This window comes from Ochlerotatus camptorhynchus, unplaced genomic scaffold (assembly GCF_037179485.1).
Source record: "Ochlerotatus camptorhynchus isolate MF236.1 unplaced genomic scaffold, CSIRO-AGI_Acam_v1.1 ptg000002l, whole genome shotgun sequence".
Classification (NCBI taxonomy): Eukaryota; Metazoa; Arthropoda; class Insecta; order Diptera; family Culicidae; genus Ochlerotatus; species Ochlerotatus camptorhynchus.
Genome location: NW_027040494.1, coordinates 3,674,500 through 3,690,171, shown reverse-complemented (window position 1 = coordinate 3,690,171; position 15,672 = coordinate 3,674,500). Strand labels below are relative to the sequence as shown.

Genomic DNA, 15,672 nt, shown 5'->3' with positions numbered 1-15,672 from the left:
TTCCGGAAGAAAGCGTGATTAGAGATTTTAGACAGCGATTGAACCCAGGTCCTTTGGAGTGAGAGGCAGTCACGCTTACCACTACACCACCGGCACCGCTTTTCAGAAAGTACTGAATCACTTCGAAAAGTACTTAATCACTTCAGTTATGTTCTTATAGTACGTTCATACCCCGTACAGACTATGATTTATATCATGTAATATAGACTGTCTTGCAATGAGCACTCATACACACCAAATTTAAGTTTTCATTATCAGTAAAACGAATTGCTGGATCATGATCAGCAATCCAATGCTTTACTAAAAAACAGCAAAAGATATTGTTACCGAAAAAATCAGCTAACATAAACTAACACCCAGTCAAAGAGCTGTCAAGCATCACAGTCGCAAGTATTTTTGCATTCGTTCACCACAGGACAATCCGCAGGAGGAGGAAGAGGTAAAAAAAACTACATATAAATAAAATTATGTAGGTAAGGACACTGGCTCGAACACTGGTTATATTTAATAAATGATACTTGGAAAAGAGTCTGGCGATTTTATCTTTATTATTATTCGTATATTTGTATCAACGATCTTTTATACCCCGGACAGATTATGGCTTATATCATGTAATATAGGCTGGCTTGCAATGAGCACTCATACATCTAGTTTTCACTGGAAATCCTATGTATGAGTGCTCATTGCAAGCCAGCCTATATTACATGATATAAGCCATAGTCTGTCCGGGGTATTACAGAAGCTGGAAGCTCATATAGTCAAAACAAATTCGATTTACAGAATTTAATAGTTTAATCAGCAAAATGCTGCCAAATGTCAGAATTTTGAGTTGCTGATTTGAATTGCACTAAAGAAATATTGCTGATTTTCAGTAAAAGGTTGTCATTTTGACAGAAGTTGAAATTGCTGAAAAATTAAGCAGCATTATTTTGCTGGAACGTTTGCTGATCTTTCATCAAGTCTAAAATCAGCAAAATGTTGCTGATTTTCAGCGATTTAAATTTAGTGTGTACATCTAGTTTTCACTGGAAATCCTATGTATGAGTGCTCATTGCAAGACAGCCTATATTACATGATATAAGCCATAGTCTGTCCAGGGTATAAGGGGTATGATCAGACTAGGCTCTATATTACGTAATATAGAGTGTGTCGTGGTATAGAGGCTATATCATCAACTATATTACATGACATCCCATATATCAGAAACGTCATCCAATATTACTCGCAGAGCGGAATTATAGATTATATCATTTTCTATATCACGCAAAATTGAGCTCTTCTACAACTGGAAACACGGTTTTTTTTTTGATAGTGTCTTCCATTGAGTGAGAACTCAGTGAGAATGACGCGGCAGAATGTTGGTTGGAAAGAATTTCCATTTGAAAAAAGTTTTGTTTGCATTAGGTCTCGTCACTATAGAAGAACCCGGTCCTTTGAAGTAGAAAAAAATCGAAAAAGCGCAACGTTTGGTCTGCGCCACAAGTTGATCTGCTGCTAGAGCCGTGGAAAGATAAAATATCGGACCTTCGAGGGACGCAGAAGAACAACCACTTATTTGAAGAAATCCGGAAAATCTTCACCATACATGGCTTAACAACTTATACCCCGTACATACTATGGCTTATATCACGAAATATAGGCTGCATTGCAATGTACACTCATAGATAGGATTTCCAGTGAAAACTAGATGTATGAGTGCTCATTGCAAGACAGCCTATATTACATGATATATGCCATAGTCTGTACGGGGTATTAACAGTACGCTACAGGTATGTACTGACTTCACTTTTTATATGACATAATTAAAACCGAGATTAAAACATTAAAATTCAATCTCAAACCCGGAAGGATAAAGCATTGTAGGAACATCCGGTGGATCCCCTTCCGAATGTCCTTTATTCGACAAAGTTAACCGTTTTCTTGGGAGTTTTCAGATCCACAATTCGCAATCTGTTATGGAGGACAGTATCGTTGAAGTGGTTGAAGATTGTAAGAAAATATTTTCTTTATTTTTCAAAAGGAACTCATGTGTAACTTCAAAAATAATCCTCCTATTTATGTGGTGAGTAGAACAGTCAACTCAAGTAACATTGCAGGTTTTATCGAGGTTTTATAGCATTCTACAAGTCGAAATCATGATCAACAGATCCCTCATAAAACCAAAATTGTTACTTGGGAACCTACCGCTGTTGCTCGGTTGTCTTTCAACCGATTGCCCTGATGTTTTGTATGTGATTAGTGTAAACCATATAAGGCCTGTACTCGAAAAAAAATGCACCAGACAAAAGTGTTCGCCAAAAATTTATTTTAAGTCGGATTTTCTTGAAACTTTCAGGGAATTAACTAACACTTATGGATTATGTTTTGGCATAATTACTTTATTCAATTTCTTTTCCATCGCTGAAAGCCCGCACCTTTCCCTTAAGACCCCTCATTACATTTTGTGCAATGGTGGAGCCGACTTTTTTGGTCACTTTCATCCATTCTTTCTTCAACTCCAGCTCGTTCTTAAACACCTTGGACGATTTTCGAACTTTGGCCTTCATTATGGCAAAAAATCTTTCCACCGGACGAATCTCTGATGAATTTGGGGGGTTGGCGGTTTTTGGTACAAAAACAACGTTATTGTATCTGTACCAATCCAACGTCGATCGCGCGTAATGGCATGGTGCCAGGTCCGGCCAAAATAATGTCTCGCCTCCGTGGGACAGCAGGAAGGGCAACAGACGCTTCTGGAGGCACTCGGTGCGGTAAATTTCGCTGTTGATGGTACCCATTGGTATGTACGGTTTAGTCAGTTTACCGCATTGGCATATGGCCTACCAGAGCAAGTATTTTTTGGCGAAATTGTCCACTTTCTTCTTCCTTATGTCTTCCGGAACATCAAACCGTGATTTGGCAACGTAGAACTCCAGCCCCGGTATCTGCTTTGCGTCTGCCTTGATGTAGGTTTCGTCATCCATAACCACACACATCGGTTTCGTTAACCACTCTCGATACAGCTTCCTTGCGCGGGATTTGGCCGCCGTGTTTTGTTGATCACGCCGGTTCGGTGCCTTCCGGACCTTGAATACACGAAGCCCAGCTCGTGTTATGGTTTGCTGAACGAACCAGCCGTAACACTTTGTCTTCAGAGCCACGTCAAAAGGAATCAAAAGGTTCGGAGGTACGCTTGAAATAACCCAACACCTTCCGGGCCTTCACAGGGTCAGCTGTCTTTGATTTTCTTCCATTTCCAGCCCGCCGCTCGGTCGTCTGGGACTCCTTAAACGATTTTACCACCCGAGACACAGTTGTATGGGTGATTCCCAGTTGTCTTCCGATCCATCTCATGGTCGCAGTCGGATTTTCCATGATGGCGCGCAAAATTCTCCGGCGATTTTCTTCTTGTTTCGATGACATCTCAATAACCACTGAACCGATTGTTATAAAATTTTGCACATGTAAACAATTCACTCCAAACTAGTTATACCCAGATTTTTATCAAGTTTTACTCACGCATAAAAAAGTTACACACTGATAAAAATGGTGCATTTTTTCGAGTACAAGCCTTAGGTACATGCATTCCTTCGTATCTGCAGTGGGTGGTACTGTCTATCCACCGGTTTTTCTCTGTTGTCCTTCAAGAAATCCAGCTGATTTTTTGTATGTGATTACAGTCAACCACAAACTAGTTATCTACAGAAAATCAGCTCAATTGGTTGAAGGATAACAGACAAATATCGGTGGGTGGACGGTACCACCGAGCCGGAGGGAAGTCATTACTAGTAAATCAGCTCATTAATCTTATAAAACATATTCAACATCAAAAAAAATTCATTCTCTGATCCAATTGTTGTCCAATTAATTTTACTTCATGTGTATGCACTTTTCAAATCAATTTATTTTTCGCTGAGGAATTTTTGGATGACGAATTATCTCAGACAACAGTACCTTATACTCAACCTATGCCTTCTCCGTCACCATCGTCATCGTCCATCTTCAAAAAAAAATAAAATCACAAGTCCGCAGATGGAAATGCTGTTGGAGTTCAAAAGAACGAATGCTCTATTATACCCCGGCTTATATAATGTTATATAGGCTGTCTTGCAATGAGCACTCACACAGCTAGTTTTCACTGGAAATCTTATGTATGAGTGCTCATTTCAAGACAGCCTACATTACATGATATAAGCCATAGTCTGTAATACCCCGTACAGACTAAAGCTTATATCATGTAATATAAGCTGCCTTGCAATGAGCACTCATACATCTAGTTTTCACTGGAAATCCTATGTATGAGTGCTCATTGCAAGACAGCCTATATTACATGATATAAGCCATAGTCTGTCCAGGGTATAACGGGGTATGAGCTTGAGCGCATGAGGGATGCAGACGATAATTTGATGAAGCTAGATCTTCTTCTTCTTCGCATTTCAAGCTTATTGCATATCGCATATTAGCTTATTGCGTGCTTTCAACTTAGTGTCCTAGATGCACTTCCACAGTTATTAATTGAGAGCTTTCGATGCCTGTACCATTTTTGCATTGGTATAATTGTGTGGCAAGTCCAATCATACTCTACACGGAGACCAAACTCGTTAAGTTAAGATAACAATCCTAATAGTGACTTTCACATGGAAAAATATTGTTGTTTGAAAGAAACCTATAGTTATTCCAACATTAATTTGACCGTCAACTCAATCATATCTACCTAATAGATTCAACTGTTCATCTTATACTCAATTCAACTATAATTTGATCAATTATAACATCCGTCAAATGTAATTTATTTATATAATTTGGTTTGAAGTGATCATCATAAATCCACATACTTTTAACTTGTGATGCGTAGAGCAGGCCATAAGATAGCTGGCTCTCACGCAGATGAACACGGTTCAAATCTAAGTTGAATGTTCTTGTTCACTTTTTTATGATTTTGCAGTTGTGTTTTTGAGATCGATAAAGAAGCAAAACAAACTTTATTTAATATGTCGATAATGAAGAGCAGTTCGTTTAATGAACATTGTAAAATTTTTGCTTTTCTAACAATAGTTTTCTTGAATCAACTAACGCATAGTTGTATTTTGAAGTTTGGCGTTTGTTCATCTACTGAAAAATATAGTTGAGCCAACCGAGGAGCCAACTATGGACTATAGTTGTTGCCCTCTATATATAGTCAAATCAACTATAGTTTCGGGTTATCTCTAAAAGAATTGAACAATATAGTTATTTTGACCGGAAAAATAATTGCGTCTGCTATAATTTGTTCTCCGTGTATTGCCCAGGGAAGTCGAGAAATTTTCCTACCCGAAAAATTCCTAGACCGGACCGGGAATCGAACCCAGCCACCTCCAGCATGGTCTTTCTTTGTAGCTGCGCCTTTACCGACTGAGCTAAGGGAGGTCCCTTGATGAAGCTAGAGCTTCAACGAAATCAGATTCTTATGGGGTTCAGTGCTGCGTGCTGTCAACAATGTCAGTTGACGTAAGATATTATTCAAGCTCTGAATTTCACTTCCGACGCTGATATTCGTAGTAAGCATGATATCAGGCGGTACGGCTAGGTAAAAGTTGAAAATCTTACTTTTATCTCAATAAATCGACGTTTTTGTATAACCGTTGCATTGTTTTCATATTACTGATGAGTTTTCTAATGATCGGGTCTGGATTAGCTGGCGTATATAAGAAACAAATGCGGCAGAACTTTGAATATCAGTGCCCCCTTTACGATGTCAATGTCATTTGCGCACTGACATTGAGGCGAATGACATTGATATTATAACTGTGCGAACTGATACTGATATCAGGAGGCTAGAGAAGTTCAGCATTTTTTAGGTATTGATATCAGCGAATCCAACGATACAGACAAAACGGGTGCTACGACTACCATGAAAAACTCGCTCTGTAACAAAGCTCGATCCGAGTGGTAGAACGATAATGGTATATTGCTTGCCTGCTTTGTTGCAATATACACGGATGAGGACATAGCTTGATATGAATAGGGAAAAGACATAACAAAAAAATTCCCATTAACACACGTGTATCATCTTCGGCTTTACTTCGTGAAGCAGCTTGCCAACAATTTGCTCGTTTCCTTCTACCGCCCCGAATGAGTTGTGTCGTACGGGCTGCTTGTCATGAAAAAAAACGGTGAAGATTATGTCATTATTGCTTTCCACTTCTGACATAGCGTTATTATTCGGTTCGTTGATCACTTGTTATTTTGTCATTTGGAGATATTTTTGATTCTTTGATTGATATTGATATTTTGCAGCACTGATGGAATGGCCGAAAGTGATAAGAAGGTGAACGATGCTCTTGTGAAATTTCTAACAAGATAAACAATTCAAGTATTTGTTATCTGAGTTTAATGAACACCCATTTTAACCGTATATAATGCTTCGAAAGCATAGGCGCACTGCAAAGTCTGCTCAACACTAGAGAGGTTCTAGAGCCTTTCTACTCTAAACCATCAGTAATTCGAATAACACACGATTTTTTAAACTATTAGATAAACATTATTGAAATACATATACCAATTATCATGATTTTATTGCAATTAAAATAGATTCAAACAAAAATTAATTCCATTTCAAAAGTGACGAATACTATCAAATTGACACTAGCAACCGGTAACTACGATGTAAGTTATGCAAGATTAAAAATACTTAACTTAAGAATACTTATGAGAGATTTAAACATATTTAATGTATACTAGTACTAAATTTAAGAGTGGGATGCGCTTAGGAATCATCCAAGAAATATTAGGACTCATTTCGAAAAGTATTGATTCCCTTCGGAAAAATTCTAAACTACTTCAGAAAGTACTGGCTAACTATTGAAATTTTTTGAATCACTTCAGAAAGTACTGAATCACTTCAGAAATGTTCGGAAACATTTCTTGAATTCAAAAAATATTATCAAGTCAAATTGGTAATATTGCTGATATATTACAGGGTATCGAATCATTTAGGAATTAGATTGCAGACAAAAGATATCTGGAAAACAGATCTATAATATCGTAGAAAAAAACGAGATGTGGTATCCACTTATACACATGGATAAATATTAGAATGAAAACAAAGTAAACACCCAAAGTAGGTTAAACTGTATGCTTACAATATCACCTGTAATAGATTAAAATGCTTACGGAAAGCCCACTTAATAGACAGCGTTCAGTATTAATGTTTTGAATAAAATTCCTCCATTTTCAGAAAGAACTCCGCTCCTGTACGGCATGCGGTGAACCAATCTCGGACCAGTACCTGCTAGACGTGGGCGGTTGCTCATGGCACTCGGCCTGTCTCCGCTGTTGCATCTGCCATACACCGCTGGACCGTCAGGCTTCCTGCTTTCTGAAGGATCGGCAGATCTACTGCAAAGGTGACTATGCAAAGTAAGTGGAAACAATTTATGCTAAATTAACGGCTCTAATTGGAAAGACGAGAAACCTCGAACATCTTCTCTTGTGAACAACAATCAAGGGCGCATGTGGGCGAACAATCTAATTGAGCTAATTAATTTAGGTGAGAAGACAAAGTCACGCATTCCTGATGTTAGAGCCATGTTGATTTTTGTTTTTGAGGGGGAAGAACCAAAAGCGCTTATAGCCAGCAGTTTTGTGAAAGCAGACGAAGAACTTTCGAATAACAACGACCAGTAGCCACGAAAATGGCCGGTCGAAAAATGCATGAAAGATATGCATATAAATAACACGTTTTACATGCTCAATTAAGTTCAATTAAGCATTCCGGTAGGGAGTCAGCATGATAAATAGCCGGATGCATAATGTTTGACCGCGTTCGGCGTCGGGGTTTGAATGTTTTAAAGAGCCGAATGAACGAAACAAATGTGTTGAAAAATGGTGGTACATGCGCTCGCCATTCTTGAAATATAAATAACCTTATTTGAGCTCAACAAATTGCAAAATTGTGCGAATTCTTAAATTCACTTACCGTGGTTTTCGTCTATTGAGTCCTTTTTGTGGACACTGATGCATATTCAAGCGCAACAATTATTCTATTTGTTCTCACTTATTCTTGGCTGTTTTCGAAATCAAGAAACAAGTCAGAAACTGAAGATCAGAGGAAACCTGACTCGGGAGATAGAAAGTCAATTCAAAATCAACTTTTCCCACCCAAAATTTAAAAAAAAAACTCTGAATTGCAATTCAACAATCTTCTGAATGACACCATTCTCGATTTTCAGCGCACTTATTAATAAAACATATCGTCGAAATTTGCACTGACATGACTTGGGACAGTAATTTCCACATGTTGCGAACGGACGCTAGTGGAATTTTAATTACAGGCCCCATGCCAGTCCAGTGGTGTAACAATCAGTGCTGAACCGGCAGGCAAGCTGGAATGGCAACATGCATTGTCAACAGGACCACGGTTGGTATTAAAATGCACAGATTTTTTTTTATTTTGCTCTCATGACTGCGCATTGTGTTACGCCGTTTCCAAAGCTTTTCCCCCTTCATTGAGCAACCGACGAGCAGTACGGAGAAGGATAACTGGGAAGAAAATAATAAATATCGACATATTTTTTCACGCGCCACAAGAACGTTAACATGCAAGAAGCATGTAACCATGCTTACAACGACGAGAGATGCCTTGGGATCTGGTCAGCGAGGAGAGCAAAATCGACGCAAGCACATTCTACCTATACCCTACGGTGAGCGAATCCGGTAGTGGGCACCTATTCGTTTGCCTTGAAACAAGAGTTCTTACAGCATTTTTCAAATATCTGATACAGCGGTTGAGAACCGGGACCAGGGAATGGAGGTGTATGTCGTTCTTGATCAGGGTATGGTTTGCATTGTCGTCACCTTCAGAATTGAATTATCTCCTATCTAGCTCGATGAGGTAATTTGTAAAGTGGATGTAGCAAAGGTTTAAAAGCATGTGCATTGGAGTGTCAAAGAAAACTGATCATCTTGAATTACCAAAACCGACCATGTGCAAAATGTTTGTTGCCTCGGAAAAAGACCCTGTGCAAAATTTGAGTTCCGGAACCCAATGACCGATTTCGATCAAATTCAAAAGTGTTCTATAGGAGTCAGAAATGAATAAAATTCAACTCCACGTGGACAGTTTAAAGGGAGGAGCCTTGAATAGTGGCTAATCACATGTTGATTCAATACTGCGTCTTAGAGCATAGATTGAACCGAAGCTTGCAAAAGAAAGCTGAATTCGCTTTGTTTAACATACTTATTCTTCCGGTAACCGCCGAGCAAAAACTGCAGTGAACAATGTTCGATGAAAAATTAGAAAATTAATCCCATCTGAACTTAACATCCCCATTCGAGTACGGGTCAACAGTTGATTGCTGAACCTTGTGCGAAGCTGCACTCGGCTGTTAAATTTCACATAAACTACAAATAGCTTTCTCAGTTTCCGATTCCAATTCAGTGATTTCAGCATCCCATTGATCACATCGCTTCCACCAAACCACCAGCAGTAGCAGTTGGCAGTATACGAACCGGTAAACCGGTAGCGCTCAGCATCCAAATGGGAGGGCAATAAAATTCATTATCTTGGAAGACGCTTCGACACGATTTTTGTTCTCACAATTTCCTCCTGTTGAATGAGTCGCCCGCACGCCTTCTTCGCAGTCCACCTTCCACTGCATATCCAGCATCCATCGGCAGTCATCGAACAGGCCAAATCAATGCTGCTCGTCGCAATTGAGGAGAAAGAAACTTAATTCCTATCTCGGCGAGGCCAACGGCAGAGGTAAGAGGAAAGGTAAGGGCAGTCACCATCAGGAGCACTCGCGCGTAACATGAGCGGACAAATTATGCACATAATCTGGAAAATATCTGGAAATTTATCATTCCTCCGCTACCACACCGCTCTGCTTGTCCGGACGGTGGTGACACGGTGGATATCAGCAGGATGCGTTCCATCCATGTGACGAGACTGCAACAACGACGACGACGACGACGACGGCGCACCAAGATATCATGCAATATCACGTGGTGAGAACGGTGTGCAACATCAGCAACAGCTGCAACAACGTCCGACGACGATCAGCGAAACAGCAGCAATGAAGATGTGACGTGTGAGATGAAGTGTGTGCACGTAGTGATTTCGATCGCATGATCACAAATTCTTGCAACGGCCGGGAACAAGACGCAGAACAAACCTGGTGAATTTGTCTTGATCGCCTTGTACTGATAGGACACGGTTGTTGGAAATTTGTTTTATAGAGAGCAGTAGCGTGTTTCAGTTTTCAAGGTTAGTTTATGAAAATGGGCATGAACCAGTGGTGCGAGGAAAATTGTCTACATAGTGTCTTTTGTGCACTTTCACAGTGGTTAATTGAAAGGTATGGCGCATTATTATTTCTCCAATTCAGGTTAAAAGAATTGAATTTTAAATGTGCCAAAACAAAAGCTTAATTGATTAAAATCAGTGTCTACTTTTATCATTTGAGCAGTTCCAGGCAAAATAGTGAAGAAATAAACAAATTTTAGATTTTACCTCTCAGAATTTCATAAAACTTCGCAAAATTGCTCGCTAAAGGCTGACTAAAAGTAAATTGGTACGCTCAAATAGACCTGTGGGCTACAAAATGGTGAGTGACAATCTGGAAGGAGCGATATACCTAGCTCCGGTCCTCACAAGTTCCTACCTCAAGCCTCCACGAGTCATATGATCACAAAAGACTGCCAGCTGAAACATGGACACAGCTGGTTGGCGTAGCCTGGGCAATGTTGTCAATCCGACAATAGCAGAGTGAGGAGGTGCGACGCGAACACTGGCGCGGTAACCATAGCACGGTGATAGAGGAAATGCTTCGCCAACCCGAGCGTCTGTTCACCATGGAGGTGCGGCTCAAACAGCGTCTGACTGGCATCCAGCGGCTGAATAAGAAATGCTCTTCCCCGGAAGCTACACCTAAGATGGCAGCCCCATCACGGCGGATAGGAGACCTTAGGCCAACCACCTACTGTCTCTGAAACCTTTACAATTGTTACAGAAACCAACAGAGAAAGACATCGAACTGATTTAACGGCAATGACTTTTAGCGCAAAATAACGGACACGAATTGGATCATGGAATGTATTGACGTTAGCCCAGCATGGTACACTTGCACAACTCGCCAACGAGGCGCGACGCATGAAGCTAGAAATCCTGGGACTGAGTGAAGTTCGTTGGCCAAACTTTGGAGAACACAAACTGCCGTCGGGACAGGTACTACTATACTCTGGTATTCGAGGTGAAAACGCTCCCCGCCATCGTGGAGTTGGTCTCCTACTTAGCGTCCAGGCAAGTGCTGCGCTCATCAAGTGGGAGCCTCTTAATGAGAGGATAATCGTTGCCAGATTTAGAACACGGGTTCGTAACCTTACCATAGTCCAATGTTATGCGCCAACCGATGTTGCTGAGCTACAGGACAAGGAGAATTTTTACAGTCAACTGAATGCCGTCGTGGATAAAATTCCAAAGGGTGACATCAAGATCTACACTGGCGACTTCAATGCGAAGATCGGCTCCGACAACAGTCATGGGACGCCATGGTCTCGGCGAAATGAGCGAGAACGGTGAGCTGTTTGCAGAATTTTGTGGCAATAACGACATGGTGATCGGGGGCTCGCTCTTCCCCCATCGGCCAGTGCACAAAGTCACGTGGGTTTCCCGTGTTGGACATACCGACAATCAGATCGACCACATCTGCATCAGCCGAAAATGGAGACGGAGCCTTCTTGATGTCCGGAATAAACGCAGCGCCGACATCGCGTCTGACCATCACCTTCTAATCGGCGAAATCCGCCTACGCATGGCGCGGATCCAGCGACGGGAGGAGAGACTCGGGCGGCGGTTCAACACACGCCGACTTGAAGATCCAGTGGTAAAAAGGTCTTTTGTTCATGAACTTGAGACTCGAGCTGCGGACGTTCCAGAAGGTGGCAGCGTAGAAGAACAATGGACGGCCATCAAGAATGCCTTTATAGAAACAAGCGAGAACAACTTGGGTGAGCTGCGCACCCAGAGGAAAGAGTGGATCACAGATGAAACCTGGCGGAAGATTGAGGAGCGTAGAGAAGCAAAAGCCGCGATAGAGCGGGCGAGAACCAGAGGAGCCAAGAACGAAGCCCGTCAACGGTACTCGGCTCTAGAGAAGGAAGTCAAGCGCTCTTGCAGACGGGACAAGCGAGCGTGGGTGAACTCCCTGGCCGACGAAGGGGAGAAAGCCGCAAACACTGGCGATATACGCCTCCTCTACGATATCTCACGACGCCTGAGTGGAGCAAGGATGAACCCGAGGATGCCAGTGAAGGACACGACTGGACAATTGCTTACCGACCCCACTGACCAGCTGAAACGCTGGTTTGAGCACTTCCAACAACTTCTTCAAGTTTCGACGGCCAACCAGCCATCAACATCTCGGCATGATCCGCCCAGGGTGCGGCGCATCACTCGCGTCAATTCCGAGGCCCCATCACTGCAGGAGATTGAAGCAGCTATCCGAAGCATGAAATCCAACAAGGCTCCAGGGGTCGATCGCATATCAGCAGAGATGCTCAAAGCTGACCCCATGCTATCCGCACAAATGTTGCATCAACTATTCTGTAATATCTGGGACACCGCGACTTTTCCGGCCGACTGGATGCAGGGCATCTTAATTAAGGTCCCAAAGAAGGGGGATCTGACTGTGTGCGACAATTGGGGAGGCATCATGTTACTGTGTATTGTTCTCAAAGTTCTGTGCAAAGTTATCCTGAATCGGATACAGGAGAAGATCGACGCGACTCTCCGACGGCAGCAGGCAGGATTCTGTGCCGGAAGATCTTGTGTGGACCATATTGTCACGCTCCGCATCATCCTGGAGCAGGTCAATGAATTCCAAGAGTCCCTTTATTTGGTATTCATTGACTACGAAAAAGCTTTCGACCGTCTCAATCACGAGAATCTGTGGGGCGCCCTGAGACGCAAGGGAGTCCCGGATAAAATCGTCAACCTCATCGAAGCGCAGTATGAGGCTTTCACATGCAGAGTTCTGCATAACGGAGCCTTGTCCGACCCTATCCGGGTAGTCGCTGGTGTGAGACAAGGATGTATACTATCACCGCTACTGTTTCTCATCGTAATCGACGAGATCATGGTAGGTGCAATTGACCGTGTACCGAACCGTGGGCTGCTTTGGCAGCCTATCACCATGGAGCATCTCAACGACTTCGATTTGGCTGATGATGTTGCTCTACTAGCACAACGGCGCTCTGATATGCAGAGTAAGCTCAATGACCTAGCCGAACGCTCCTCTGCGGCGGGTCTCACCATCAACGTCAACAAGACCAAATCGTTGGATATCAACACGGGCAACCCTTCCAACTTTACGGTAGTGGGGCAAGCAGTGGAGAAGGTCGAAAGTTTCCAATATTTTGGCAGCCAAATAGCGTCGGACGGCGGGACCAAGAGCGACATAGGTGCACGAATCAAGAAGGCTAGGGCTGCCTTTGCGAGTTTACGAAACGTATGGAGATCCAACCAGATAAGTCAACGCACCAAAATCCGAATTTTCAACTCGAACGTGAAATCTGTGTTGTTATACGCCAGCGAGACGTGGTGTGTATCAGCGGAGAACACTCAAAAGCTGCTCTTCATCAACCGATGCCTGCGGTATATAATTCCTGCCTGGTGGCCTCACAACTGGATCTCGAATGCCGAGCTCCATCGTCGATGTCATCAGAAGCCGATAGCAACAGAAATTCGAGAGCGAAAGTGGAGGTGGGTCGGCCACACACTTCGACGGGGCGGAAACGAAATCTGCAAGCAAGCGCTGGATTGGAATCCAGCAGGACATCGCAGCAGAGGCAGACCCAGAGGCTCATGGCGGCGGAGCCTCAATAAGGAAATTAAGCAAGTCGATAGAAATCTGACCTGGGCCCAGGTCAAGGCAAAAGCGAGCAGCCACACAGGATGGAAGTCTTTCACGTTGGCCCTTTGCACCGCTGGTGGTGCACAGGACCCTTAAGTAAGTAAATAGACCTTTAATTCGTGATTCAATAAGTTTAAAAAGTCCATTAATGGTTACTTTACAGTACTTTTATTAAAACTTCAAAGTTACAGCATTAGATGGTTCCATTTCTCCAGTTCAAACGAAATCTCGAACCTTCCCATCAGTACCCACACAGTGGAAACAGACACGGAATCAGCGCATTTCTTCCATTTTGCCCGCATTTGCTGGATGTCCTTGACTGCCCCGCCGGTTCTTCGAAGCCGCTGCTTGAAATTGCCCAGTATTTTTCGATTGGTCGAAATTCCGGGCAATTCGGAGGATTCATTAGCTTGGGGGACAAAATCGATCTTGTTGACAGCATATCACTCCAGAACCACCTTGGAGTAGTAACAGCTGGGCAGATCGGGCCAAAAGATGACTTTATCGCTATGCTTGCATATGAACGGCAATACACGCTTTTTCCAAGGTGGCTGTCAAATACGAACAATCGTCGCCTACCTCGCATAACTGGTTCCAAACGTAAACAAGCCATAAGAAACCTACAGCGTTTGTTTACGTTTGGATCCAGTTTCATACAAGAATGATCAGTAGGCTGATTTGACAGCACGTCCCCCCCCCCCAGGCTTTTTCAGGCATTCCTCGATGTAAACTTGCGATGTCATCGTCGAGGATGTGACCAGGGATGCCAGATGATTTTTTCAAAAGTCTGTATGAGTGTCAAAAAATATGTCTGTATTTATCTGTACACTCGAAAAAATCGCCGAATTGGTGAATCAAAGCAAAGCCAAAACTGGTCATGCGACACCTAGTTTTAAGATCCGCAATTACAAAAATTATGATGTACTAAAAAAATGTCATGCAATTTGACAGATATCAAAACGTCATTAGCATTTTCACCCACCCTCCATCTGTGAGTCAATAGTCACTTTGATTCTTCAATTGCTGATTACGTATTTGCCACATGACTATTAAATGGCTCGCCACACACTAAACTGAATAAATAAGCATTTTTGTATTTAAAAAGTGCGTTTATGTGTGTTTTTTTTGTTATTTTATTCCTAGTACAAAAAATACGAGCATTTTGCTGTTTAAAATCACGAGATTCAAAAAGATAAATATCCCATTCAAGGTCCATGTACCGAACCATCGGAATAAATTGAAAACGTAAAAAAGTAACAAATGAAAAAATGTCGAACATAGGCATGTGGGTAAGGCCAGAAAAAGGGAAAATCTTTTATTTCACATAAAAATAAATAGGAAACGATCAGAACTTACCGAACAGATGTTTATATTAAGTCATAATCATAACAATTAGTCTTAAGATGCACACACTCGAAAATAATTTTGTTTATTTTATGTTAAATTTCAGGAACCAATTGGTAAAAATCTGTACAATACTTAATACAGGTTAAGTTTCAAATATCTTTATAATGTCTGTAGTCTGTATTGAGTCTGTACGAGACATCGAAAATCTGCATAAATACATACATATCTGTATATCTGGCACCGCTGAATGTGATGAATGGTTCCGTTTTCAGGCCACAACTGCAAATAGCAATGGGCGATCTTGGATCGAAACCAAGGGGTTGGTCACTCTACACAGTGTGCCAAAATCAAACTGGGGCACACCCGGGTGCAGTCATTGACGTTGATTGGCACCCATGGTTACAATTTTTATGATCTTCAAAGTTACTGGCAACACTGAACTTTTTCTGCGCCT

The 15,672-nt window shown here is 42.0% G+C and overlaps 1 protein-coding gene across 2 annotated transcripts in view; it reads left to right on the top strand.

Moving 5' to 3' along the window:
• The window catches only part of LOC135705750 (LIM/homeobox protein Awh-like), a 99,896-nt gene that overhangs the window by 51,096 nt on the left and 33,128 nt on the right, over positions 1 to 15,672 (top strand). The window contains exon 2 of one of the 2 annotated variants that reach the window (XM_065227635.1): positions 7,196 to 7,377. In XM_065227635.1, coding sequence (XP_065083707.1) covers positions 7,196 to 7,377 — 182 coding nt within the window. Of the gene's footprint in view, positions 1 to 7,195; positions 7,378 to 15,672 lie in introns of those variants that run through there. The other variant, XM_065227696.1, reaches the window with a different exon arrangement.